Consider the following 26237-nt stretch of genomic DNA (forward strand, 5'->3'; position numbering starts at 1 on the left):
TCTCCTCTTCTCTCGTCCCTCGCTCTCTCTCTCTCCTCGTCGCTCGCTCTCTCTCTCTCTCTCTCTCTCTCTCTCTCTCTCTCTCTCTCTCTCGCTCTCTCCCCCTCTCTCTCTCCCACAGACTGCGGCGGCAGCAGCCGAGTCCAGGTCTGTTTGTGAAGATGCGCTCGGCTCGGTTCAGTCCTGAGAGCGCAGACGGTCCAGCCAGCGACGTGGATGAGGAGGAGGAGCAGCTCCAGATCCCATGACGCTCACACCTGCAGTCATACAGGAAATACTTCACACAAACATCAGCTGACACATGAAGAACTTGAAATAGTTTGTCTTTTGTGCAAACGTTGTATCTTCAGAGACATTCTGCAACAGGAAGCAGCGGTCTACTGCTCAACCAGCAAGTTCTTAAAGGACCGCTGACACATTATGGGAGATATTTTACCCAGATCAAAACATCAAATCATTTATCTCTGTGCATCCATGCAAAATGCTCATTTTAGGCAATTAATGGATGCACATTTTAATCAAAATAAAAGAATCATTAAAAAACAGAAGCGTTCATCTGGAGTTTAAACATGACCAAAGCAATGTGACAACGTTTCCTCACCGCAGAAAAATGATTAGCACGCACCTAATCCTGATGCAGAACACACACATTCTCATACACACTCACACACACCTCAGCAGACTTGCATTAATGGACGCACAGCAACAAGATGAAAGCAGCAGGCGTGTGACAGACTTTAAGGCTGTGCTGAATGAAAGGATCTTCTTTACTGGAGCAGTGATTCATTCTTACCCCTGTCCCCTCTGTCCATCCATCAGCAGTATTAATACTCTCCGCTGTGAAGAAAATATGCAGCATTGAAAGCCTGCACTTCTGCAATTTAAAGCGCTGCATTGAAAAACAAAAATGTCTATTCATTCCAATGGAATCTGAACATATGGTGAACTTTGACAAATAGCTCTATACTCTGTCCGAGTATAAATACTTACTTTATTAGTATTACCCACAGAGCTGTGCAGCATGCCCACCTGAAAGTTAGCATCGAGGGGTTCCCTACACAAAATGCAATGGGATTTTTCTATAAAATGATCTCTGTGATAAACACACGTTTATGATACTTATGGGTTATGTTCAGATGAATAACCTCCACATATGAACACCGCTTTATGATTTTTAAAGTGTAAATGCAGTTATCAGAAGTAAAAAGTTAATGCTAGGCTGTAAACAAACTACATCCCATTCCATGAGGGGGCATACTATAGGAACTAAAACATAATCAGACGTAATAATGTTGGCTAGCGTATTAGTGCTAAGCTTGCAAGATACAGTGTTTCCCTCCTCAGTCCTCTAACACAGGGGTTCCCAACCTTTATTGTGCCAAGGACCGGTGCTTGAACAAATAGCTCTACACCCCTGGCCGACATGTCCTTAAAATGAAGTCAGAGTTTGAAATATATCTCAAATAATGTATGCACTGCCATTTCCCCACATAAACATAACAGTCTGCAATGAAACGGTTGTCTCCTGTGCGCTCCTCTTCCTACTTGGCGCACCGGTAACTTTCTCGTGCGCATGAGAGGCTGAGCCGCCGAATCCCTCGGAACTGGTCTGCGGCCCGGTGGTTGGGAGCCCCTGCTCTAACACGTCCCATTCAAACGCTAGAAAGCAGAAGTATTGTGCTTTGAGAGGAACAGATTTCAAGCTAAATATCCATCAGTGAAGCATTTAAGGTTAAAGCTTTTGGTTGAGATTTGAGGTTTCTTTTCCAGAATTGTAGTCCAATCCTGTGGAAATAGAAGCTTTCTTCACAGCAGAATACAGAACTACATTATGGATGCAAACCTTTAACACAGCAGAGGCTCGGAAAACATCCAAAGCTCTCGTGCGGCTCTCACTTTGTTGCTTCAGGTAAGTTTTATGCTGCGTTTGTACTGAGCTTCAAGTATTTATATCCAGTAATTCCCTCAGGACTGATTTTAGTTTGGACTGAAACATGTCTCAAGCAGCATTCAGACATCATGGGAGAGGGAAACCCAGTATGATGCCTGTAGGTTTAATATTCCCAGGGTCCACAGAGACGGCCATGAATCCAACAGTAGAGGGAGGTTCAGATACAGTGTGTGTTAAACTGAACACTTAAGTTATTTCTACCAAGCTAGCCCGGGCTAAATCTGTTTCTCTGAACCCTCACGCTGGAAGGGGACCAAGATATTTTTACTGATCAGGATTCTGAACTATTTATGTCGTAATGGTTTTAGTTTTTATAAATGATCTGTACCACAGTGGTTTTGTATTAGCCCTATAAATGTCTACTGTATATATAAAGAAACATGAGTCTGTGTCTTCTTTCTACACTTTTTCTGTGTCAGAGTTCTTTGTACTGTGCACACCAGTGAGGCCTCAGTGCTGCTGACTTTAGGGTTGTTGTCCTCAAGGTTCTCTTAAAACTGGCCAGCAAGTAACCATGGTATTGATGTTAATGTTAATCAAATCCTTAAAGAAATGCAGACACTTATTATGGTCAGGATTTCTTCCAGTGTTTTCACCACTGCCATTCTGATATATTCTCACTTGGCAGGTGTAAGCTGAGGATCCATAGAAGTGTGAGCTCTGCGTTCTGGACACACTATGTTGTGATAAGAGACCCCTAATGATCAGAGAATGGTCTTTTTTGTCTAAAAAGGTTCCCAACTTTATGAAATGACCCTGATATTTTAAGTGCCAGCCATGATAAGATCTGTTTAAATTATTAAAAGGCTAAGGAAATGTCCTTCAATGGTTCCTTTCTTATCTCCTTTAGCTCAGGAAACAGTCGACCATCTTTGTGTAGACTGGTGCGTACTTGAGTTTTTCAGTTGCTGAAAGAAAATCCAGAAATGGACAACCAAAGTCCCTTTCATATAGTGCTAGTTTCAAGATACAGTATACTTTAGATTATATTAGCCCTGCTAAAATAGGAGCTGCTAAATCTGCATACTTTAAGCAAACCTGGTGACAAAATCTAGAGCACAGTGGATCTAAAGTTCTTGCTGTTAAAATGCTGATCTGCTAGTCTGGTGATATTTTATATTTGTATTATTGTTAACAAAACCAAAGGAGACAACCAAAACCAACAACATGTTCATCTGTGTTGCTCAAACAGGAGTAAATGGTGCATTTGTTGGGCCTATTTTGTATGGCAGATTAAACCCATTTTGTTTTTCTTTTTAGAGTATTTGTGTTTACTGAGTCAAAATAATCTACAGTGTGATTATGTTAATTTAGGGGACATGCCACATAAGATAAAATGGAACTTTATTATTTAAATTACGTTTTTAGTAGCAACAGGTAGTCTTGTAGTCGAGACCACCTTATCATATATCCTTATAGTCCATTTAGCTTAGGAACCTTCCTAACGGAGTGAAATGACCCGGAAGTCCCTCAGTGGCAGCCATGATAAGAGCCGTTCGAATTCTCTAGATGATAGGAAAGGAGGTTTCAAACTTCCTTTATAACCTCCTTATATGGAATGCCATTTAAGCCACAATTAAATAAATAAATACATATATATATATAAATATGCCTATGAAATAAATAAATGAGGCAATAAATATGTATACATTTAAATACACATTTATTTATTTCATGGGACTTTTATTTCATGATGACACATTGAACATCAAAAGACCTCATGAAAGACGACACAGGAAGTGAGGATACCCGGCCCGGAGGAAGCCCGGGGTCCCCTTCTGGAGCCAGGCCCAGAAGGAGGACTCGTCGGCGAGCGTCTGGTGGCCGGGCTTGCCACGGAGCCCGGCCGGGCACAGCCCGAAAAGGCAACGTGGGCAACACCTCCGCTTCTCCGTCCCGCGGGCCCACCACCTACGGGAAACAGCGATGGGGTCGGGTGCGCTGCCAGAAGGGTGGCAGTGAAGGCAGAGGGTCTCGACGGACCAGACCCGGGCGACAGAAGCTGGCTTTGGGGACGTGGAACGTCACCTCTCTGGGGGGGAAGGAGCCGGAGCTTGTGCGGGAGGTGGAGCGTTACCAGTTGGATCTGGTTGGGCTCACCTCTATGCACAGCGTCGGCTCTGGAACCTTACTTCTGGTTAGGGGTTGGACTGTTGTGTGTGCTTATGCACCAAACAGCAGTTCAGAGTATACAGCCTTCTTGGAGACCCTGGAAAGAGTCCTGTATGGGGCTCCTGAAAGGGACTCTTTAATCTTGCTGGGAGACTTCAATGCACATGTGGGCAATGATGGAGACACTTGGAGGGGCGTGATTGGGAGGAACAGCCCCCCTGATCTGAACCGGAGTGGTGGTTTGCTACTGGACTTCTGTGCTAGTCATGGATTGGCCCTAACAAACACCATGTTCGAACATAAGGATGCTCATAAGTGTATGTGGTACCAGAGCACCCTAGGCAGAAGGTCCATGATCGATTTCGTTATCGTATCATCGAACCTGAGGCCGTATGTTTTGGACACTCAGGTAAAGAGAGGGGCGGAGTTGTCAACTGATCACTATCTGGTGGTGAGTTGGGTCGAGTGGCGGGGGAAGCCTCTGGATAGACCTGGTAATCCCAAACGTGTAGTTCGGGTGAACTGGGAACGTCTGGAGGAGGCCCAAGTTCAGGAGGCCTTCAACTCACACCTCCGGCGGAGCTTTTCGGGCATTCCTGTGGAGGTTGGGGACATTGAACCAGAGTGGTCGGTGTTCAAAGCCTCTATTGCCGAAGCCGCGGCGGGGAGCTGTGGTCTCAAGGTCTTAGGTGCCTCAAGGGGCGGTAACCCTCGAACCTCCTGGTGGACACCGGTGGTCAGGGAAGCCGTCCGACTGAAGAAGGAGGCCTTCAGGGATTTGTTATCCCGGGGGACTCCCGAGGCCATGGCCGAGGCAAAGCAGCGGGTGTGGGAGAAGTTCGGAGAAGACATGGAAAAGGACTTTCGGGCGGCACCAAAGTTGTTCTGGAAAACTGTCCGACACCTCAGGAGGGTGAAGCAGGGAACCATCTAAGCTGTGAACAGTAAGGATGGGACGCTGTTGACCTCAACTGATGGAGTGTTAGGGCATTGGAAGGAACACTTTGAGGAACTCCTGAACCCGACAACTCCGCCCTCTATGTTAGAGGCAGAGCTGGAGTATGACGGGGGATCAACACCAATCTCCCGGGGGGAGGTCACTGAGGTCGTCAAACAACTCCACAGTGGCAGAGCCCCGGGGGTGGATGAGATCCGCCCAGAAATGCTGAAGGCTCTGGGTGTTGAGGGACTGTCATGGTTGACACGTCTCATCAACGTTGCGTGGAAGTCGGAAACAGTACCGAAGGAGTGGCAGACCGGGGTGGTGGTCCCCCTTTTCAAAAAGGGGGATCAGAGGGTGTGTGCCAATTACAGAGGCATCACACTACTCAGCCTCCCCGGGAAAGTTTACTCTAAGGTACTCGAAAGGAGGGTCAGGCCGATTGTCGAACCGGAGTTTCGTAGACTTGGAGAAGGTGTATGATCGAGTTCCCAGGGAGTTACTGTGGGAGGTGCTGCGGGAGTATGGGGTGAGGGGGTCTCTACTCAGGGCCATCCAATCTCTGTACTCCCAAAGCAAGAGCTGTGTCCGGGTCCTCGGCAGTAAGTCGGACCCATTTCCGGTGAGGGTTGGCCTCCACCAGGGCTGCGCTTTGTCACCAATCCTCTTTTGTAATATACATGGATCGGATTTTGAGGCGTAGTCATGGGGGAGGGGGTCTGCAGTTCGGTGGACTAAGGATTGCACCACTGCTTTTTGCAGATGATGTGGTTCTAATGGCTTCATCGGTCTGCGACCTTCAGCACTCACTGGATCGGTTCGCAACCGAGTGTGAAGCGGCTGGGATGAGGATCAGCACCTCCAATTCTGAGGCCATGGTTCTCAGCAAGAAACCGATGGACTGTCCACTCCAAGTAGGGAATGAGTCCTTACCCCAAGTGAAGGAGTTCAAGTATCTCGGGGTCTTGTTCTCGAGTGAGGGAACAATGGAGCGTGAGATGGGCCGGAGAATCGGAGCAGCGGGAGCGGTACTGCAGTCGCTTTACCGCACCGTTGTGATGAAAAGGGAGCTGAGCCAGAAGGCAAAGCTCTCTGTCTACCGGGCCATTTTCGTTCCTACCCTCACCTATGGTCATGAAGGATGGGTCATGACCGAAAGAACGAGATTGCGGATACAAGCGGCCGAGATGGGTTTTCTCCGCAGGGTGGCTGGCGTCTCCCTTAGGGATAAGGTGAGAAGTTCAGTCATCCGGGAGGGACTCGGAGTTGAACCGCTCCTCCTTCACGTCGAAAGGAGCCAGTTGAGGTGGTTCGGGCACCTAGTAAGGATGCCACCTGGGTGCCTCCCTAGGGAGGTGTTCCAGGCACGTCCAGCTGGGAAGAGACCAAGGGGTAGACTTAGGACCAGGTGGAGGGATTATATCTCTTCGCTGGCCTGGGAGCGCCTTGGGATCCCCCAGTCAGAGCTGGTTGATGTGGCCAGGGAAAGGAAAGTTTGGGGCTCTCTGTTGGAACTGCTACCCCCGCGACCCGACCACGGATAAGCGGGAGAAGATGGATGGATGGATGGACATTTATTTATTTCAGGGGACTTTTATTTCATAATGAAACGTTTATTTATTTCAGGGGACTTGTATTTCATAATGACACATTTATTTATTTATTTCAGGGGACTTGTATTTCATAATGACACATTTATTTATTTCAGGGGACTTGTATTTCATAATGCCACATTTCCATTTCTTATATGCAAATGAACAGGGCGTGGTTAGCTCACAGATCCAGACCAAAGCAACAGCACCACAACACTGACTCAATAGCTCTTGTTTCACACTCCAGTACTCTTAAGTGGTTTGCCAATAAACGAAACCGGTTCAAGAACCGTTCTTGTGCTTTTCTGGTGCTTAACTGGTTCTTCTCTGGTTCTGAGTCCAGAGCCAGTTCCGGGCTACAGCCTGATTTAGCTCTGGTTCTTCCTGTTTCAGCCGCAGCGGAGTCGGCTCTAAACACCGAAAACCGGTTCTTAGCTGACCCCTCTTGGCTGCCCGGCAAGAACCAAGAACCACGCTCACGTTGGAAGGGGGCGAGATTAACCTGAGCCATAATAACAGTTTATGGCGAGTACGGAAAATGAAAGTTGTAACAAGCAGTAGCGCTGAGCAAAGTGACTAGAACGCAACCACACACTTATTAAAAAAAACACACTTTATAAAGCCAGGCAACACTAACCAGGCTTCGTGTAATTCTGTTTACCTTACTTTGACCATCCGTTCACTGTCATTGATCATTGTGGAGAGCAGGCAGAAGTGTTGTTTTGTATTATAGCAGCTATCAGATGGAATCAATACATGGGCTGCACAGGGTGTGCTGTCAGACTATCACAAGTAGAATCAAAATGAAAAGGTAAAATGTGCCTGTAGAAAACGGCTTATGCCACAATAGGATAGCAACAAGTAGTCAAGATAGTCAGTTTAGCTTTGGTTGCTGTTGCATAACTGCGGTCAACTCAGCTGTCTCTCGCGTTCGCTTGGTCAAATCAGCAGCTATTCATTTTTGAGTGCGTAATTAATAGCGCCTTTACGGTAATCGCGGTACAAGAGTAAAATAATGCATGTTTTGTTCTGCTTTATTTACAATACAAGTCATTTGTACCATAAGTTCTTAATAAAACTAATACAATTAAGTTTTTACTGTGTACCTTTTGGGTAATACTCTCTCAAAGTCCCCTCCTGAGAACAAAATCATCCCACTTCTGCTATATTTGATGAGATAAAATGATTTTTATCCATAAGTTCTTAATAAATTGGTACTGTTGGACTCAGTACTTGTTAGACTACTACCACAAATACAATGAAGTACTTTTACTGTGTACTTGTTGAGTAATACTCTGTCAAACTCCCTTCAAGAGTACAATAATGCATGTTTTTAAGCTATCTTTACTTTAATTACTGCAACGCTCTGTATGTGGGTATGGACCAGGCCTCAATTAGACGCCTCCAGCTAGTTCAGAATGCAGCTGCACGTCTTCTGACTGGCCATAAAAAGCGTGACCACATCACCCCAATTCTGGCCTCACTGCACTGGCTTCCAGTTCGGTTCAGAATAGATTTTAAACTCCTTTTATTTGTTTTCAAAGCCCTAAATGGGCTGGCTCCTGCCTATATAGCCGAACTCCTCCACCGCTACACCCCAGGCAGAGCCTTAAGGTCGGCTGACCAGTTGCTGCTGATAGTGCCTAAGACCAGGCTCAAAACCTGAGGGTACCGAGCCTTCGCAGCAGCTGGCCCTAGGCTCTGGAACATTTTGCCCCTCCATGTGAGGTCAGCCCAGACCCTGGGGGTTTTTAAATCAACACTTAAAACTCACTGCTTCTCTCTGGCCTTCTAGCCTTTTCTTATCAAGCTCCACTTTTGTGGAATCAGCTTCCAGTTTGTGTTCGGACAGCCAACAGCCTATCCGTTTTAAGAGTACGCTTAAGACCTTCCTTTTGATAAAGCTTATAGTTGATAAAAATGACCTAATGAGAGTGCTTTTACGCTGTGCCTCTTCACCTACATTTTGGTTCTTGCTCTTTCACTTAAATCCTAAAAACTTGGATCTTATATTTAAAACTAAGGTTATTACTACTCTTTCTATTTTCTCTTTATCCAAAACCTTTTCCCTTCATGACTTCACGAGGTTTTATTGGAGGGAAACAGGTTTTGCAGAGTGGCTTATCCAAGGCCATGGAGTGTTATGTCACAGCGTACCTCCTTATCCCTCACCAATTCCAACTAAGGCTCCAGCGGGGACCTTGCTCCCTGCATCTGCCTGTTTGTGTCTGTGTATTTGCATGTTCCGATTAACCCAGCCTCCCCCAAATTTTATTTTTCTTTTGTGTCTATATCTACGCCGGGATCCGGAGTCGAGGCTGATCCTCTTGCTGTAGTCCTGTGTCTTGGATCCTCTATCCTTAGTTCTGGATTAAGTCGTGGACTTCGGGTTGTGGCTGAACCTGTCTCTGCGGTCCTGCCTGGGTCTTGTCATGCTGCTTCCCTGATGGCTTCCACAGGATTGTTGACATGCCCGTGGATACATCTTCTTATTACAGACACATGCATTTCCAAACATTCGGTCTACCTACGCTGTAAAATGTATTATCTCTTCGATTTACACACGGCATCTATTGCACGTCTGTCTGTCCTGGGAGAGGGATCCCTCCTCTGTTTGCTCTCCTTGAGGTTTCTCCCATTTTTTCCTTTAAACTGTGGGTTTTCTCTGGAAGTTTTTCCTTGTACGATGTGAGGGTCTAAGGACAGAGGGTCTAAGGACAGAGGGTCTGAGGACAGAGGGTCTAAGGACAGAGGGTGTCGTTCTCATACTGATATTCTGCACAAACTGTGCTGTTGTATTTACTGTATATTGTTCTTACTGTAAGGTAATTATTATATGTACAGCACTTTGGCTCGACCAAAAATCGTTTTAAAAATGTGCTATATAAATAAAACTTGATTTGATCTTAGATGAGAGAAAATGATAGTTTGCCATAACTTTTTAATACAATTGGCACTGTTGGACTCAGTACTACTTGGACTACTCCCACAAGTACAATCAGGTGTTTGAGTATTCCCCTGTCAAACTCCCCTCCTGAGTAGAATAATGCATGTTTTCTGCTATATTTAATAAGCGTTAAAAGCGTTCACAATACTGGGAGGCTGTGGCTCAGTAGTGTGCTGGACTTCGAATCAGGGGAGGACACTTCACCCCAAATTGCTCTTGTGGGGATTGTCCACAGTACTGAATACTACTGAACAAAGTACTGAACAAAGTTGCTTTGGATAAAAGTGTCTAACAAATGACATGTAATGTAAATTACAGATAATGTTAGACAGAGTATTTTAAGAGGATATAGTGGACAGATGACATCAACACTATCCACTAGATCAGTACTCCAGCAGTAGCTTTGTTACTCCTTGGAAAGTCTTTAGAGACTATCCTGGATAGCTGTTCACAGTGACACACCCCTGTCACTCTTCTTGGCCTCTTATGATGCTGCTAAAGTCCTTCAACTGCACCTTTTTAAGACTCCAATACAGGCATTTGTACTGTATGTGTTTGGAGAAATGACACAATAAATGGCCCAGATTTGTACACATCGAAATCTTGTAGTGCAGGAAGAAATACACACTGGCTAAGCCTGCAGGGGATATAGGCTTCTTATTTAAATAAATATCTGAAATATAGATATTATCTCTTATCAAAGATAGAATACATGAAAGAATGTACTCAGGACAGGAGTTTGACCTAGTATTACTCCAAAAGTACACAGTAAAAGTGCTTGATTGTACTTGTGGTAGTAGTCCAAGTAGTACTGAGTACAACAGTATCAATAGCCGCGTTCACACCGCGTACTTTGCCGTACTTATTACCGCAGGGCGTTCACACCAGAGTACTTTTCCCTCAGAATTCTTCTGATTCTGATTCTGATTCTGATTCTGATTCTGATTCTTCTTCTTCTTCTTCTTCTTCTTCTTCTTCTTCTTCTTCTTCTTCTTCTTCTTCTTCTTCTTCTTCTTCTTCTTCTTCTTCTTCTTCTTCTTCTTCTTCTTCTTCTTCTTCTTCTTCTTCTTCTTCTTCTTCTTCTTCTTCTTCTTCTTCTCTGGCAGACTGCAAACAACTTCACGGCGTATACTGCCACCCGAAGTCCCTGGCCGGAAGTTCCCGGAGTTGGGGACTGGCTTCATTAGAAGCTGCTGGGACTCCCAGCTTTGTTCTGAACGTTCATCAGTATTATAATCAAAAAGAGAAATATGAACGTTAGTTTTTACTGAAATGATCAAATAAAGTCAACATCTCTCAGTCTTTACTGAGCTGTGTGGAGTTTGTTCAACTTTTAAAAGATGTTTGAATGGTGATATACACAGTGATAGATGTTAAGGACTAACGTTTATAATAAATACATTTGTATTTATTTTAAGATCTTTTCATAGTTCATACAATCATACGTATTGGGATCATTTGTATTAATGTGGACCGGAGGGAGAGGGTGACGAGCATAAGTTTCACTTTCCTTTTTTATTTCAATTCCAACTTTGGTCATGAAGAATATGTTTCTCTGTTGTCCACGTTCATAAAGCATAAAGCAACAGCATCAGAGCACGGTGCAGAGTCTCTAGATGAGTTTACAGTAGTCCCTCGTTCTTATTAAACATCCATGTTGTAGTCCGCTGTATAGAAAACTGTAGTTTCCATAGTTTCCCCACAGCAGCAGACGCACATTCATGACATCCGCTGGAGCATCATAAACACGTCGGATAGTGAAAGTGCAGTCTCTTCTCCTAAGTCCTTTTGAATTCTCCTATCCACTATCCCTTAACCCCGTGACGTTTCACTCAGAGGTCAAGGAATAGACGATAGTGTTAGAACTTAGGAGCTGATTTTTGGACTATTCAACTGCAACCCTGGACTTTAAGAGGTCGAGACCAAGTCAAGACCAAGAACCAGACTACTGTGAATCCAACACTACACGATACACATATGCAAGATATAAATTCAACTTCATCCTATTTTTTCAAAAAGTTATCCTTTTCATATAAAAACAGTAAAATAGTAAGAACATAATATAAAACATCATAATATAAATGTTACGGTATATAGGTCTAAGCAACAAACAAAAAACAAACCAACCTGTGCCCTGCTACGAAGCCAGTTCAACAGACCCTGGATATGTTTGAGTTATCTTAACTAACCCTAACAAACGAGATCTCGCTAAGCGGTCCTGCGACGCTGGTTATCAACTCGGTAAATCAACCCAGGGTTTCTCTCTCCAGCTGAGAGCGCATTCACGTGAAAGGGGCGGGGTTAGCAACATTTGACCACAAACATGGACAAGCGTACTGACAGCGCAGCGTCATACTTCATGAATGAAAAGTAAACTATCATGTTAGACAAATATGAACTTTAAACATCCATGACTTAAACACTTTATCCAGGATAAAAGCCACATAGTTGCACCTGCAAGGTGAATACAGAACAGTGCCCTTTGCCCCTCTCCTCCAGGTTCAATGAACTGCTGTTTCAATTCAGACAACTCTCTTTAATCTGTTTAAGCGATCCCGAAGGATTTTGATATCAGTAAATGAGGTGTGGCCCTACCTAAGAGTGAGTGTGGCTGTGTGCAATCTTACCTTTGAAGCAGGAGAGGAGAGCGCTGATGTATTTTAAGTTGTCCCAGTCCAAAAGGTGGGATCAGTTTATTTGAAGAAAAATAGGTCCAAACTAATACAGGGTTTTTACCTTCTCTCTTTACAACATTATAATCATACTAAACCTATCATGCTGTGATCATGTTCTAATATGAAACTTTAAAATTCACAGTTTTACATTTATTACATTAAATTCAAGCATCAACTGCCCAATTCAGTTGTGATTAATAAATCTCCCGATAAAATTTAGAGGCATTTCCTCATAAATGACCGGTGATAATAAAAAGCACATTCAAACTTTCATTCACCAAATTAATTCACATCAATTCCATACCTATGTTTTCCGACAGGTGGCGGGAATAACATTAAAAAACCCACACCTATCCGCATGAATTCGGAGGAAGATTCCTCACAGCTGGCGGGCCTAATCTTCACAAACACATCCAATATCAAATCATTCCACTCATTTCACAAAGAAATTCACTCAGCATTCAACCAAGAAATTTGAGAGATATTTACCAAGTCTGAGAGAACCTTACCGAGAGCAATTAACCCAGCTCTGAGAGACAGAGCTTTACCGGGAGAGAGCATACCAGGGGAACCCCCCCTCTCTCTCTGAGCTTCTCCGCCAGTGTCTTTATGCTCAAAGACAGGATAAAGAAACCTAAGACACCTCCTCCATACCCATATTTGTGGAAACTGGGCATGGCCTCTGATGTACAGGGCTGGACATGACCAGACATATTCTATGGCTATGTCATAAGACACACCTTCCCATGTTTGTGTAAAAAGGTCATGACCCCTACTCTGCAGGACTTGCAAAATATTATCCTCGGCTATGACATAACCTACTTTTTGAGGCCTCAATGTATTTCTCCTTAAGTCAGGAGCCCCCCTCCCTGTGTACTGCTGTGAGGGAAGAGGGAAGAAACTGTCTCTCTCTTATCAGTGACACCCATAAACCATAATAGGCCTCACACTCAATTCAACAAACCACTTGTGTTTTGTTTATACTGTAAATATAGAAAATCATAAAATATGAAGCATTTTTATTGTGGGTAATACAAGAATATAATTGACTATATTTGATTATAACTAACTTTCGTTTTAATTATTCAACCTGATATGGAGATCTCAACACTGCTTACTGTAGCACGAGAGGGTAAGAAAGTGAAAGAGTTATACAATTCCAGACAAAGAGTTGGAGTGAGAAAGAGTGCTAAACTCACACACACACCCCTGTGGTGTTTTGCAGTGCAGACTGGTGTAGACACAGTAATGAGATGGAACCTCAGCCTGACTCCCCCCACACAGCATGGGAGCTCCCTCTGAGATCATATTCATTACTCTGTGTGTGTGTGTGTGTGTGTGTGTATATATATATGTGTGTGTGTGTATGTGTGTGTGTGTGTGTGTGTGTGTGTGTGTGTGTGTGTGTGTGTGTGTGTGTGTGTGTGTGTGTGTGTGTGTGTGTGAGAGAGAGAGAGAAGCCCAGACATAATGAATGTTTTACCGCTGCGTAGGCTGGAGTGCCTGAAATCATAGCCACAACTTTGGCTCTGCACTTTGTGTTTATGTGTGTGCTTACTCTGCATAACACATATAGTTGTGTATTGGCAGTGCACACATACACACTTGTACTACTAGTCACTATGGTGCCCTGGGGGTAACAACAAACACACAACACGCCCACACACTTAAGCTGTGATCTGGGGATGATGATGGTGTGTTTGTGTTAATGCTTAGCTCCATCCCATGAGTTCAATAGAGAAGATCATTTCTGAAAACTGTTGGCTAAGCATGGCACACACTGAGTGTGTGTGTGTGTGTTGGATGTATGTGTGGATGTGCTTGTTTCTTCTACATGATTTCCAGTGGCTGTGTGAGCCTGTAGCCTGGCTCATTATGGTAATTCTCTGTGTCTTTATTAGGCCAGTAATGGCTGACAGCAGGAAGGCAGAACATTACATTGATCCCTCTATAATTATTCCACAGTTAGCACAGCATCGCCCTGTGTGCACGTTCTGTGTGAGCGTGCACTCAAAATGTGTATCACTGCAAAATACAAACAATGTGAAAATGATTCCTCTGTTAGAACTCTTCTACTTCTCTGTATTGACTGAAGCCCTGTTGACAGGCTCCCTCTGCCTTTCTCTTCATTTGTATTGCACTTAATTGGCATCTCTTTTGTAATAAATATATTTAAGCTTGGCTGCATGGGAAAAGGCCAACATAAGAGAGACATCAGGACAAGCAAGTGTCCCTAAACCCTTTGTTTGCATCACCATTGGCTGTCTTTATTTGCCTTTAATTTGGTAACTGCACTGTCCCTCATTTTCAGTCACCCTCCACACCCTCCTTCATGTTATGCGATACAGGCAAATATGTCACAAAAATAATATTTGTTTGTATTTTGTCAAGGCCAGATTCCAGTCGGATGTGCATTACCAACCCAGTCTCACAAAAAAACGTGTAATAACTACGTTGGTCCACAACTTGGGATGTAGTATTTCTACAAAAACGCCTCTGAAATTGTAAGATCCCTACGTTTTTTTCCACCATTCATTCCAATGGCTGGCGTCTATGTCACGTGATCTTCAAATTTCTCCCTGCAGAAGAAAAAAAACATGGCCGAACTTCGTTTTATTCTCGGTGTAAAATGCCTATTTTAAAGTTAGTTTGGCCATTAAAATGCGTTTTGATGTCATTTGATGCGAGAAATATGAGTTGTTATTTCAGATTATGTGTGCAGTGGATGTACATGATCTTTAGTTTGCTAGTTATTACGAAGATTACTTCAGGAAATTGTGTCTATACAACGTTTTCATTGTCACCAAGGTGGTTGCTAGGGATGCTGCTATCGATATTATTTCTGTTATGTTGTGTAACTGTTTAATGGTGTTATCTTTATTGCTACCCCCTTCCCCGTCAATGTATAGTGTTGGTCCACAGCGCACATCTAAAATTGTGGCATAGATAGCCTACGTAAGTTTCCCCTGTGCAATTCTCCATTTACTCAACAATAACACATAATTATCCTTGTGTTTATTTATTTGTCTGATTAATAAACACAAGTTGGAGTCCGTCAGGACCAGTGGTGTAGTGGGCGTTGGACGCGGGGGTACGCCGTACCCCCACTTATTTGGAGCATGATCTTTTTTTTAATAGTCTAATAAATATAAAATCATTGCCAGTGTTATCAGTTGCAAGTGTGTATTTGTTGTAATAATGACAAAAACATAATACATTTCACAGTAATTATAATACAAAATAAAAACGATTTCCTTAAAGAATTATGATTCGTCATCACGCTCGTGACCTCACGGCGAGCCAGCTCGCCGCCTGACGATTTTGCGGCAGCTCTTTCCCTCAAGAACTCTAACGAAAAAGCTCTATAATGGCAGGCAAACGTTTTTTACTTGATTTATTTTCTAAAAAGAATATAATTCACAAGAAGAAAGAGGCTAGCAGCACCGAAGCTACAAGTGAAGCTGCTACTAGCACTACATCATCAGAAGAGCCGCCTAAATACGTGGATAATGCTAGCTAACGTGCACATTATCTGCGCTAGCAACGTCCCCCTGGCTAGCTCAAGCTTACCTTTCCCAGAGGTATGGACGGAGCAGATGAGATGTGGTGGAGGAAACAAGAGGAATACCCGTGGATAGACTGCAAAGCTGGGAAAGTCCTCCCACCAGCCTCCCGCTGGCCTGCTTCGCCCACTGCCAGTACCTAGTCGCCCTTGGTCGCATGTGGCATTGGATTTTGTTACTGGACTTCCACTTTCACAAGGAAATACCATCATCCTAACTATTGTGGACAGATTCTCAAAGATGGTACACTTTGTGGCTCTTTCCAAACTTCCCACTGCCCGAGAGACTGCAGATCTTCTGGTCAACCATGTAGTTCGACTTCATGGGATCCCCACCGACATCGTCTCTCTCAGAGACGATGCCCCCAGTTCATTTCCCACGTTTGGAAGGCCTTCTGTCAGGCTCTGGGAGCATCGGTGAGCCTGTCATCTGGCTATCATCCTCAGACGAATGGGCCAACCAGGATCTGGGGTCGGCCCTTCGTTGTGTGGCTTTCAAGAACCCTTTGTCATGGGTCCCACATCTGCCATGGATCGAGTATGCCCACAACTCCCTGCCAAGTGCAGTGTTTAGAGTTTTGAGAGGTCCTGATAATTTATTCCGGTAAATTACTCTGACCTCCTAATTGACCTTTCCGAAGATTATTGAGTCTATGTAAGGTTGCTGCTTGGCTCAGATCCACCAACGTCAGCAAGATCTCACCTCTTCCTAACCCCCCCGAAGAACCAGGTTCAATTAACTGCTGTTTCAATTCAGACAACTCTTTTTTAATCTGTTTAAGCGATCCCGAAGGATTTTGATATCAGTAAATGGAGTGTGCTCCTACCTAAGTGTGTGTGGCAGGGTGCAATCTTACCTTTGACGCAGGAGAGGAGGGCACAGGTGTCTTTTAAAGGATCCCAATCCAACAGGTGGGATTCAGTTTATTTGAAGAAAAATAGGTCCAAACTAATACAGGGTTTTTACCTTCTCTCTCACAACATTATAATCATCCTAACAAAAAACCGTGCTGTGATCATGTTCAAATGAAACTTTAATTCACAGTCTTACATTTATTACCAAAATGTTTTAATTCCAACTGCCCATTTCAGTTGTGACATTTTAAAATTCTCCCGATAGAATTTAGAGGTATTTCCTCGTAAAAAGACCGGTGACAATAAAAAGCGCATTCAACTTTCCATTCACCCATTTATTCACATCAGTTTCATACCGTTTTTTCCGACACAGACGACGGATTAACACTCAAAAACCCATACCTGTCCGCAAATTTCGGGGGACCAGATTTTCCCCACAGGTCGCGGTATTTATAAAGGTTCATACACTTTTTCCGACACAGACGGCGGATTAACACTCAAAAACCCATACCTGTCCGCACATTTCGGGGGACCAGATTTTCCCCACAGGTCGCGGTATTTATAAAGGTTCATACACTTTCTCTCATCAAATCATTCCACTCAGCCAACAACCAATAAATTCGAGAGATATTCACCCCGTCTAGAAGGACCTTACCGAGAGCTATTAACCCAGCTCTGAAGCACACAGCCTACCGGGAGAGAGTCTACCAGGGGTCTCCCCCCCTCTCTCGCGCTCTCTCAAAAAACCAGTCTCTTTATGCTAAAAAAACTGGATCCAAAACCAAAAAAACAAAACTCCTCCTATACACCCAATTCAGTTGAAAACCGCGCATGCGCATAATGTACAAGGCTGAACATGTCCCAACATGTTCCACAGCTGTTATGGGATAAGACACCCTTTCATATGAGGTAAAAAGGACATGAACTCTCTTTGGCCTCTTAATGTGTCTCCTTAGTGTGAAGCCCCCCCCCCCCCCCCCATGTGGACTGCTGCCAGAGGAGAGGAAGAAAACTCAACCTAAACAACCCACTTTGTTTTGTTTATACTGTAACTATAGAAAAACCTAAAATATGAAGCATTTTCATTGTGGGTTATACAAGAATATAATTGATTATATTTGATTATAACTAACTTTCGTTTTTAAGTATTAAACATACTATGAAAACTCACAACACCCTCTTTTCAAAACGCAAAGTTCTCAAATAGCAACAGAAAAAATTGTAAGCATAGATACATATTCAAAAACCGTCAAGAAGCATTCTCCTTATGGGTTTATACAAGAATATGATTGATCATGTATGATTTATAATTAACTTTCGTTTTTAAGTATTCACTTCATACCATGATCTCAATTAACTTTCGTTTTAAGTATTCACTTCATATGAAGATCTCAACACCCTCTTTTCAAACGCAAAGTTTATCAAACTGGCAACAGATAAAATCGTAAAAACACATACATATTACATCCGTAAAACTCCACGCATCAATATCATGAAAAGTTCTTCAGTATGTGTAATCAGGACGACCTTTTGATGAACCTGGTGTGAAAAAACACCGAAAACATAGTACCGTACAGGAATGTCCTTGGGCGAGGGGCCCAACTGTTGTAGACTCCTAAATCAGTGTGAGATTAGGTGTATGTGGTGCCAGTGTGGTGCTGGTGGTACTGGTTGTCGTCTTTCGTTGGTGACTAGGACATGTTGTCGTCTGTTTCTACCGTCGTCTGTTTCTACCGTCTCTCCTGGCCTGTGACTACGACCTTGCAGTGGCTGGCGTGGACCCACGTGGCTCTCTCGGTGACCTTGACCGCTGTCTGGGTGATGAGGAGCACCTGGTAGGGACCTTGCCAACGGTTGGATTTCCAGCTCTTTCTCCGGAAGTCCTTGACCAGCACGAAGTCACCGGGTTGGAGATGGTGAAGTGGACCAGTGGCAGGGGGTAGGTAGGGTTGCTGCTACCTGGCGTCTGATATCTGACCATGCAGTTATCAGGTAGTCGTCATCCTTTCCTGGGAAATCCACTGCGATCTGAGTGGCTCAGCGGGTAGAGATGCAGCCTGTCCCACAGAGCTGGAAGAATCATCCTCCTTCTCTGGCGGGGTCATAGGTGACTCAGCCGCTGATCCATTAATAATTGTTTCAATTGAAACAATTTCCCCCAGGAATCCTTCCAAGGGGTCTGGTACTCCATGTTCCTCTGGAATGTCTATTGACAGCAAGGACATCTTTTTGGCTTGGGCACCCGGGGAGACCTCTGAATCAGATCACTTTTTTCTCTTACGAGTCTCCTCCTTTTCACCGCTTGCCCCTTCCGGTCCTTCTGCACAGGTTTCCTGGGTCCAGTAGCCTACTTGGCTTCACTTGAGGCACTGTGACTGAAGTTTCCCCGCTAGGCAGGTTCAAATCCTCTTGGTAGATTGCTGAGGTATTAATCTCAAAAATATAGCTAAAATCAAGTTTTAAATCATTTCTCTGATCCATAAAAAGTTGTTTCAGTTAAAATAAAAACTTCCCCAAGGGTTTTCTCAAGAGGGTCGTGTATTCCATATTGCTCTGTAATTTCTATATACAGCAAGGTGATTGTTTCTCCTCTTACTCAGTTGGCCTCTAATGGCAGAAAGCACTGGGCCATAATTTACTCTTATCAGTTTAACGACCTGACAGCCCTACACCTCCATGCTGTGTGAGAACCAGCAAAAAAGAAGGAGAGATCTGCTCAAAAAAATCAAATTTAAATGAATACTCTTTTAGGGTGTAAGCGTATATCAATTAAAAATAACTGAAAAGAAAACTAATAGTGTAAAGTTAAAAAACAATGAGAAAAATAATATAAAGGTTATTTTCCATTTCCTCTTTGATACTGAGGTATTCTCCATTCAAGCTCAAATGATCCATATGCTAATAGACAGAGTTTCGTCTTGCCATCTTTCTTTGCATAATCCACTATAGATTCTAACAGTTCTACTGCTAAATCCTTTTCATTGGAGCTATTGTTTGTTACTCAGATTTCAATTCCCTCTTTTGCTCTATAAAATATCCCTTGGTACAGAATTTTACCAAGACAAATTCTAACTTATTGCGAGAAGATCCCACAAAAAGCCATCCTCTCCTGTGGAAGAAAACACATTAACTGCCACCTGTGTGTGCAAAACATGTCATGTGATGTGAGACTGATAGCATCAATAGTGGATGGGTAGGCCGCAGTCATATTCCTATCTGGATTCTAAACTCAGTTGGCTTGGGTGAACCGGTCCCCTCCTCTGGAGTGAAACTACTTTCCCAGAAATTGACTTCACTGTATCCAAACCTTCTGATTTAGTTTTAAGCTAACCCTTCTCTGGACTTTGCCCCTTTCTGGTCACCCATACACGATTTCTGAATTTAAACGGAAAAGGTGTGATAGTTAGATATGACCTGACCTTTGCCCTAGGTAGCTTTTCCATACTTATAGGAATATATTCAGCCTTGTCAAATTGATTGGAATGTCCCAATTTGTTTTACAGTTTTTTATACTCCACTCTTTGGCTGCTCTAACGCCTGATACTTATATGGTAAAGACCAGATAGGTGTGATTTCTTTATCCTGCAAGGGTGACAAAAACTTTTCTCATGTTTAAAGTGAGTGACATTATCCATTCCTATTTTCTCAGTTTTTAGGAAAAATACTTATATGTTCCGCCATTTCAGCAGACACTGTGTTCCAGTTACTCTGGTCAGAGGATAGACATGTTTATGACTCCCTCCATTTATCAAAGGTCACAAGGAAATACTTATTCCCACTGGGAGTGCGGGTCAGAAAAGGACCTGCTTATGTCAGCACTAAAAATGGTTAGTGGTTCTTCCTCTATTATTTTAAGATGCTCAGGATGAACTTTCTTAAACCCATCCACCTCTACACATTGAAGACATGTTGACCATGTGTGTTGTAGGTGCAATCGCAGTTTTGGTAAGAGGATTTTATTGTGGAGACAATATTTCCTCATCTGAAATAGGCCCACATGGCCTAAACTGCTGTGTAATTCACGCACAACCTAAGGAGCTTCTTCAGGTGGTACGTGAATGCTTCCACCCTTTTTCCATATTCTAGGGAATATGGCAGTCCGGTGGTTAACTCGTCCCGTGCTTTAAGCAAGGTAAAACTTCTCTATTACCCTGATAGTTAAATTATATCTTATCTATATGGCTACGGACATGATTCCATTCTACATGCCTGCCTTTAACTCTGCAATAAGACCCTCAATAGATGGGCATGTGTAAGCGCTTCACCTTTCACATTTTTGAACTGCCTTTGTTTCCAATTATTAAGCTCTTCTTTACCCGCTTTTTAATAATAATCACTATCAGTAATAATACGGATGTGTGCTATTTTTCCTTTTTTAGCAAAAGGAAGTCCCTCAACAAATGGCCTTTTCCTCAGCAGGCTGTACCTGGTATTGCACCCTTTTGCTTGCAAAGTACTTCACCTGAATTAGTTTTCTTTATAAAGGCCCAAGTGGCTGCTTGGTCACCTTTTCGCAAACTCCCCTCTGTAAACAGTGTTATCTGTGGAGTAGCGGTTTTCTGTAAGGGTTTCAATGTTTCCCTTTTTGGCTTACTTCCTGAGGTCCTCTGCACCCCACATCTGGATCAGACATTATCATCTTCCATTTTCTTCATCTACTCATCATTGTTTTTGCTCCCTAAACAGTTTGTTTAGTAGCTTCAGATATTGGAAAATAAAGAGTGTATATGCACATTTTGGTACCTTGAGACATTTCCCTCAGGGCTGGATACATTTTTAATGCAAGTGCAAGATGCTTCTCTTCAGGTGATAATTTTCCCTCTGTTCCTGATCAAGTCATAGACATGAATAACACAGATTTTCTATCACCCTGGTTCCTTATCTCCACACTGTTAGTTTCTGAGAATGGGTCTCAACATACTATTTTGGTTTTTGATATTTGATATTATTGTTCTGGTGTTAAGATAATTTTTTGAATCTCCCTCTTTTCTTAACAACTGGAGCTATGTCTATTTTAGATCCGACTTGGTTAAGAGTTGATTTATTCATTGGTGAGAGGAACACTATTTCCCTTGTGCTGGGGTGGGGGATGCTTTGGGAGAGTTCCTTAAAATCTCCAGATCTTCCTCTGTGCTGAGGCCATACAACTTTTAATGGTCTTTCTTGGTCTGCTCAAATTTTCTTCCCCTCCAGAGGTCACGCCTGTCTTTGACCCCGTGTGCTGCGTGTTTCTGCAGCACCTCGGGAGCAGAGAAAAGAGGAGACTTTTTTTCCAAAAGTGCATTCTCCTTCATGAGCAAAATAGCACCACATTTAACTCTCATTGACTTGTCTTTAAAGCGTTCTTTAAGGCTTGAATTGAGTTTTCCGTTGTGTAACGGAAAATCCCATTCCCAAACAGGGGTCAAAAGTAAATAGTTTAGTTGATTTTGGTAAAGTATTTGAGCTTTAGCTTCGCAAAAACTTTCTCATATTAGTTTTGAAGATATTTTTGGGGCTTGATTATCTGCTGATAGTTCCCACATAGGTTTTTTCTTAAAAGTACATTCAAAACAACCGGTATTTGTGGGTCATCTGATCACCACATCGCCTTCTGACAGTTTAATAGTCCTTATCATATTATCACACTGTGCTTGCATGCTAGGACCTATTCTCTTTGCCAGAGCTACTGCTATTTCTCCTGCATGTTTTAGCTTCCTATTAGCAGGGTTCATTTACATGGTTTGTTGATCCAGTTTTAGGATTTTCAATATTTGACATTATTTATTTCCAACATTCCTTTTTCCTGAATATCATGTCTAACAATGTGTTTTTTTTTTCTAGGAGTAGTAGATGGGATACTCCTAAATGGCAATTTTTGAGCTGTTATCCCTGTATGGTGGAGATAGGGTCTCAAACATTATACCACCTGCTTGTTGCTCTCTATCAAACGGTAGTCTGACAGGAAAGTATTTTGGTCGCGGTACGCCCGTGGGTCTGGGCTAAGCTGACCAGGGCGGGCAGAAGCTCCGGATTTTGCTTCTGTGTATCCCCCCTGTGTGGTTGGCTCCGAGTCATTAAAAACTGCGTTCTAACCTCGTCCGCCATTTATTTTTGTTTGTTTGTTTAAAAAACAACACAAAAATGTATTAAAGGCTTCAAGTTCACTCTTTTATACACATGCAAGTTCCTAGGCTTTACTCTCGACGGGTGATCAGTCCGACTATACCGTCACTTGGTTCTAAGTTCTCTTTCTGGATTCAGTTAGTACATGCGGGTACCTCAGCTAAGAGTTGTATTTACCGAGCTTCGAATTTTTTAAACAGCATAGGTACCTTTAGACCTATGTTTATCTTTATTAAATCTCCCATTAACTCTTCCCCACGTTATGTTTTAACGCAAAAGTTCAAACCGCAGCTCTTGGTCAAGTCCTACCTATAAGTTTCAAAGTAATTGGACAAGTACTGAGCAGTGCTCCTACGGCTGACTTCACTTTAGCCACCTAAACCTGTGTTAAAGGGACCACAGGCTTCTCAATTTGACTAGGGGAAAATGAACCTTCTTTAATCAGACAGCTATATCCGATATAATATAACCCTCAGTCCGGTGCAATAGTATTAACTTAAATTACTACACTTTCAGGTTTAATTATATATATTCTAGGATTTGGGGTAGGTATTTTAACAAGACTTTCAGCCTGTATTTCGCTGATTTGTATTCCTCGACTTTTTTCACTAGGTCGTTTTGGTTCTTGTATTTTGACTCTGTAAAAATATTACTTTTCACAGAGCCCCACGTTGGGCGCCATGTTTAGAGTTTTGAGAGGTCCTGATAATTTATTCCGGTAAATTACTCTGACCTCCTAATTGACCTTTCCGAAGATTATTGAGTCTATGTAAGGTTGCTGCTTGGCTCAGATCCACCAACGTCAGCAAGATCTCACCTCTTCCTAACCCCCCCGAAGAACCAGGTTCAATTAACTGCTGTTTCAATTCAGACAACTCTTTTTTAATCTGTTTAAGCGATCCCGAAGGATTTTGATATCAGTAAATGGAGTGTGCTCCTACCTAAGTGTGTGTGGCAGGGTGCAATCTTACATTTGACGCAGGAGAGGAGGTGACAATAAAAAGCGCATTCAACTTTCCATTCACCCATTTATTCACATCAGTTTCATACCGTTTTTTCCGACACAGACGGCGGATTAACACTCAAAAACCCATACCTGTCCGCACATTTCGGGGGACCAGATTTTCCCCACAGGTCGCGGTATTTATAAAGGTTCATACACTTTTTCCGACACAGACAGCGGATTAACACTCAAAAACCCATACCTGTCCGCAAATTTCGGGGGACCAGATTTTCCCCACAGGTCGCGGTATTTATAAAGGTTCATACACTTTCTCTCATCAAATCATTCCACTCAGCCAACAACCAATAAATTCGAGAGATATTCACCCCGTCTAGAAGGACCTTACCGAGAGCTATTAACCCAGCTCTGAAGCACACAGCCTACCGGGAGAGAGTCTACCAGGGGTCTCCCCCCCTCTCTCGCGCTCTCTCAAAAAACCAGTCTCTTTATGCTAAAAAAACTGGATCCAAAACCAAAAAAACAAAACTCCTCCTATACACCCAATTCAGTTGAAAACCGCGCATGCGCATAATGTACAAGGCTGAACATGTCCCAACATGTTCCACAGCTGTTATGGGATAAGACACCCTTTCATATGAGGTAAAAAGGACATGAACTCTCTTTGGCCTCTTAATGTGTCTCCTTAGTGTGAAGCCCCCCCTCCCATGTGGACTGCTGCCAGAGGAGAGGAAGAAAACTCAACCTAAACAACCCACTTTCTTTTGTTTATACTGTAACTATAGAAAAACCTAAAATATGAAGCATTTTCATTGTGGGTTATACAAGAATATAATTGATTATATTTGATTATAACTAACTTTCGTTTTTAAGTATTAAACATACTATGAAAACTCACAACACCCTCTTTTCAAAACGCAAAGTTCTCAAATAGCAACAGAAAAAATTGTAAGCATAGATACATATTCAAAAACCGTCAAGAAGCATTCTCCTTATGGGTTTATACAAGAATATGATTGATCATGTATGATTTATAATTAACTTTCGTTTTTAAGTATTCACTTCATACCATGATCTCAATTAACTTTCGTTTTAAGTATTCACTTCATATGAAGATCTCAACAGCAGCCACAGGTATTTCACCTTTTCATTGTGCCATGGGTTTCCAACCACCTCTGTTTCCAGCCCAGGAAGAGGAAGTTGCTGTTCCCTCCGTTCAGGCCCACCTTCGTCGCTGTCGTAAGGTGTGGAGGGACACCCGAGCAGCCCTGCTCCGTTCCGCTGCCTGCAACCGCCTCATCGCAGACCGCCACAGGACCCAGGCCCCCAACTACTTACCAGGTCAGAGTGTTTGGCTTTCGTCCAAAGATCTCCCACTCAAGACAGAGTCAAATAAACTTACCCCACGGTATGTCGGCCCCTTCATCATCGACTCCATTATTAATCCATCTGCAGTCAAACTCAAACTTCCCTCACACATGAAGGTTCATCCAACATTTCATGTATCTCTGTTGAAACCTGTTGCCAGCAGTCCTTTGTCTCCTCCAGTCAGTGTTCCCCCACCCCCCCGCATCATCAATAATCATCCAACCTACACCGTCAGGCGATTGTTGGACGTTCGTCGCCGTGGAAGGGGATTCCAATATCTGGTGGATTGGGAGGGCTATGGTTTAGAGGAGAGGTGTTGGGTTCCCCGGCGAGACATCGTGGGCGCATCTCTGATACGGGACTTCCACCGGGATAACCCTGGAAGACCTGGTAGACCTGGTAGACCGCCTGGAGGCGTCCCTTAAGGGGGGGGGTACTGTGGTGGTTGCATTCTCCAGCCACCTTCCTTGTGTGTGTGTTTTCCCTTTCCCTGTCTGTGTGGGCGTGGTGCCTGTCACTCCTGGCTCCCGGCTCAAATCTCCACCAGCTGCAAACAGTTGAGCACTCTCCTCTGCGACACACCTGATTCCCATCAGCCATTACGGATGGTATATCAGCGGAGGCTCCACAACCTGTCAGCGCCAGATCGTTGTTAAACCCCAGTGGTAAAACTCTTAGCCTTCTCAGCCTTCTTAAAGTATAGTGACTATTTTCGCTACACCTGAATATATTCTTACCTGTTCTTCTTGTGCTCCAGGATTACGCTTCAGTGGATTACGTTCCAGTGGATTAAAACTCCGGAGGATACTCTTCAGTGGATTACGCTCCAGTGGATACTCTCCAGCCGGATTATCTCCTCCAAATAAAACCTTTGTAACACACTGCCGTGTCCTGCGTTTGGGTTCTCTCTCACATTGCTGGAGGTATGCACAAATATTGATAGATGTCTATTGAGGAACCTGCGACCCAAGTTTTTCATTCAATGCATAACTACACCATAGTTGTGTAGGCCTATATGATATGTCAATAAACCTTACAAAATCTTGAAATCTTGAAAGGGATGTGCAAAATAGTCATTATATACAGTCTTTAATGAACTATTAGTAGAGAATAACGAGTAATGAATATACTTTATAGGGATCCTATTAATATCTAATAATAAAAATAAT

At 43.2% G+C, this 26237-nt stretch overlaps 1 protein-coding gene and 1 long non-coding RNA gene across 2 annotated transcripts; both read left to right on the top strand.

The window, feature by feature from the left end:
* Positions 1 to 119: 119 nt before the first annotated feature.
* LOC117551468 (coiled-coil domain-containing protein 102A-like) lies at positions 120 to 2353 on the top strand (the record flags this gene model as incomplete). Its single annotated transcript, XM_034224381.1, is given in 1 exon segment — positions 120 to 2353. A coding segment is annotated over 1 exon segment (129 nt), but the record flags the coding sequence as incomplete, so codon positions are not given.
* A 23239-nt stretch (positions 2354 to 25592) lies between these two features.
* Positions 25593 to 25950, top strand: LOC117551469. Its single transcript, XR_004569791.1, has 2 exons — positions 25593 to 25733; positions 25826 to 25950. It is a non-coding gene; the product is annotated as an uncharacterized LOC117551469 (long non-coding RNA).
* Positions 25951 to 26237: the final 287 nt, after the last annotated feature.

Source organism: Gymnodraco acuticeps, unplaced genomic scaffold, assembly GCF_902827175.1.
Source record: "Gymnodraco acuticeps unplaced genomic scaffold, fGymAcu1.1, whole genome shotgun sequence".
In the NCBI taxonomy this organism is placed as follows: Eukaryota; Metazoa; Chordata; class Actinopteri; order Perciformes; family Bathydraconidae; genus Gymnodraco; species Gymnodraco acuticeps.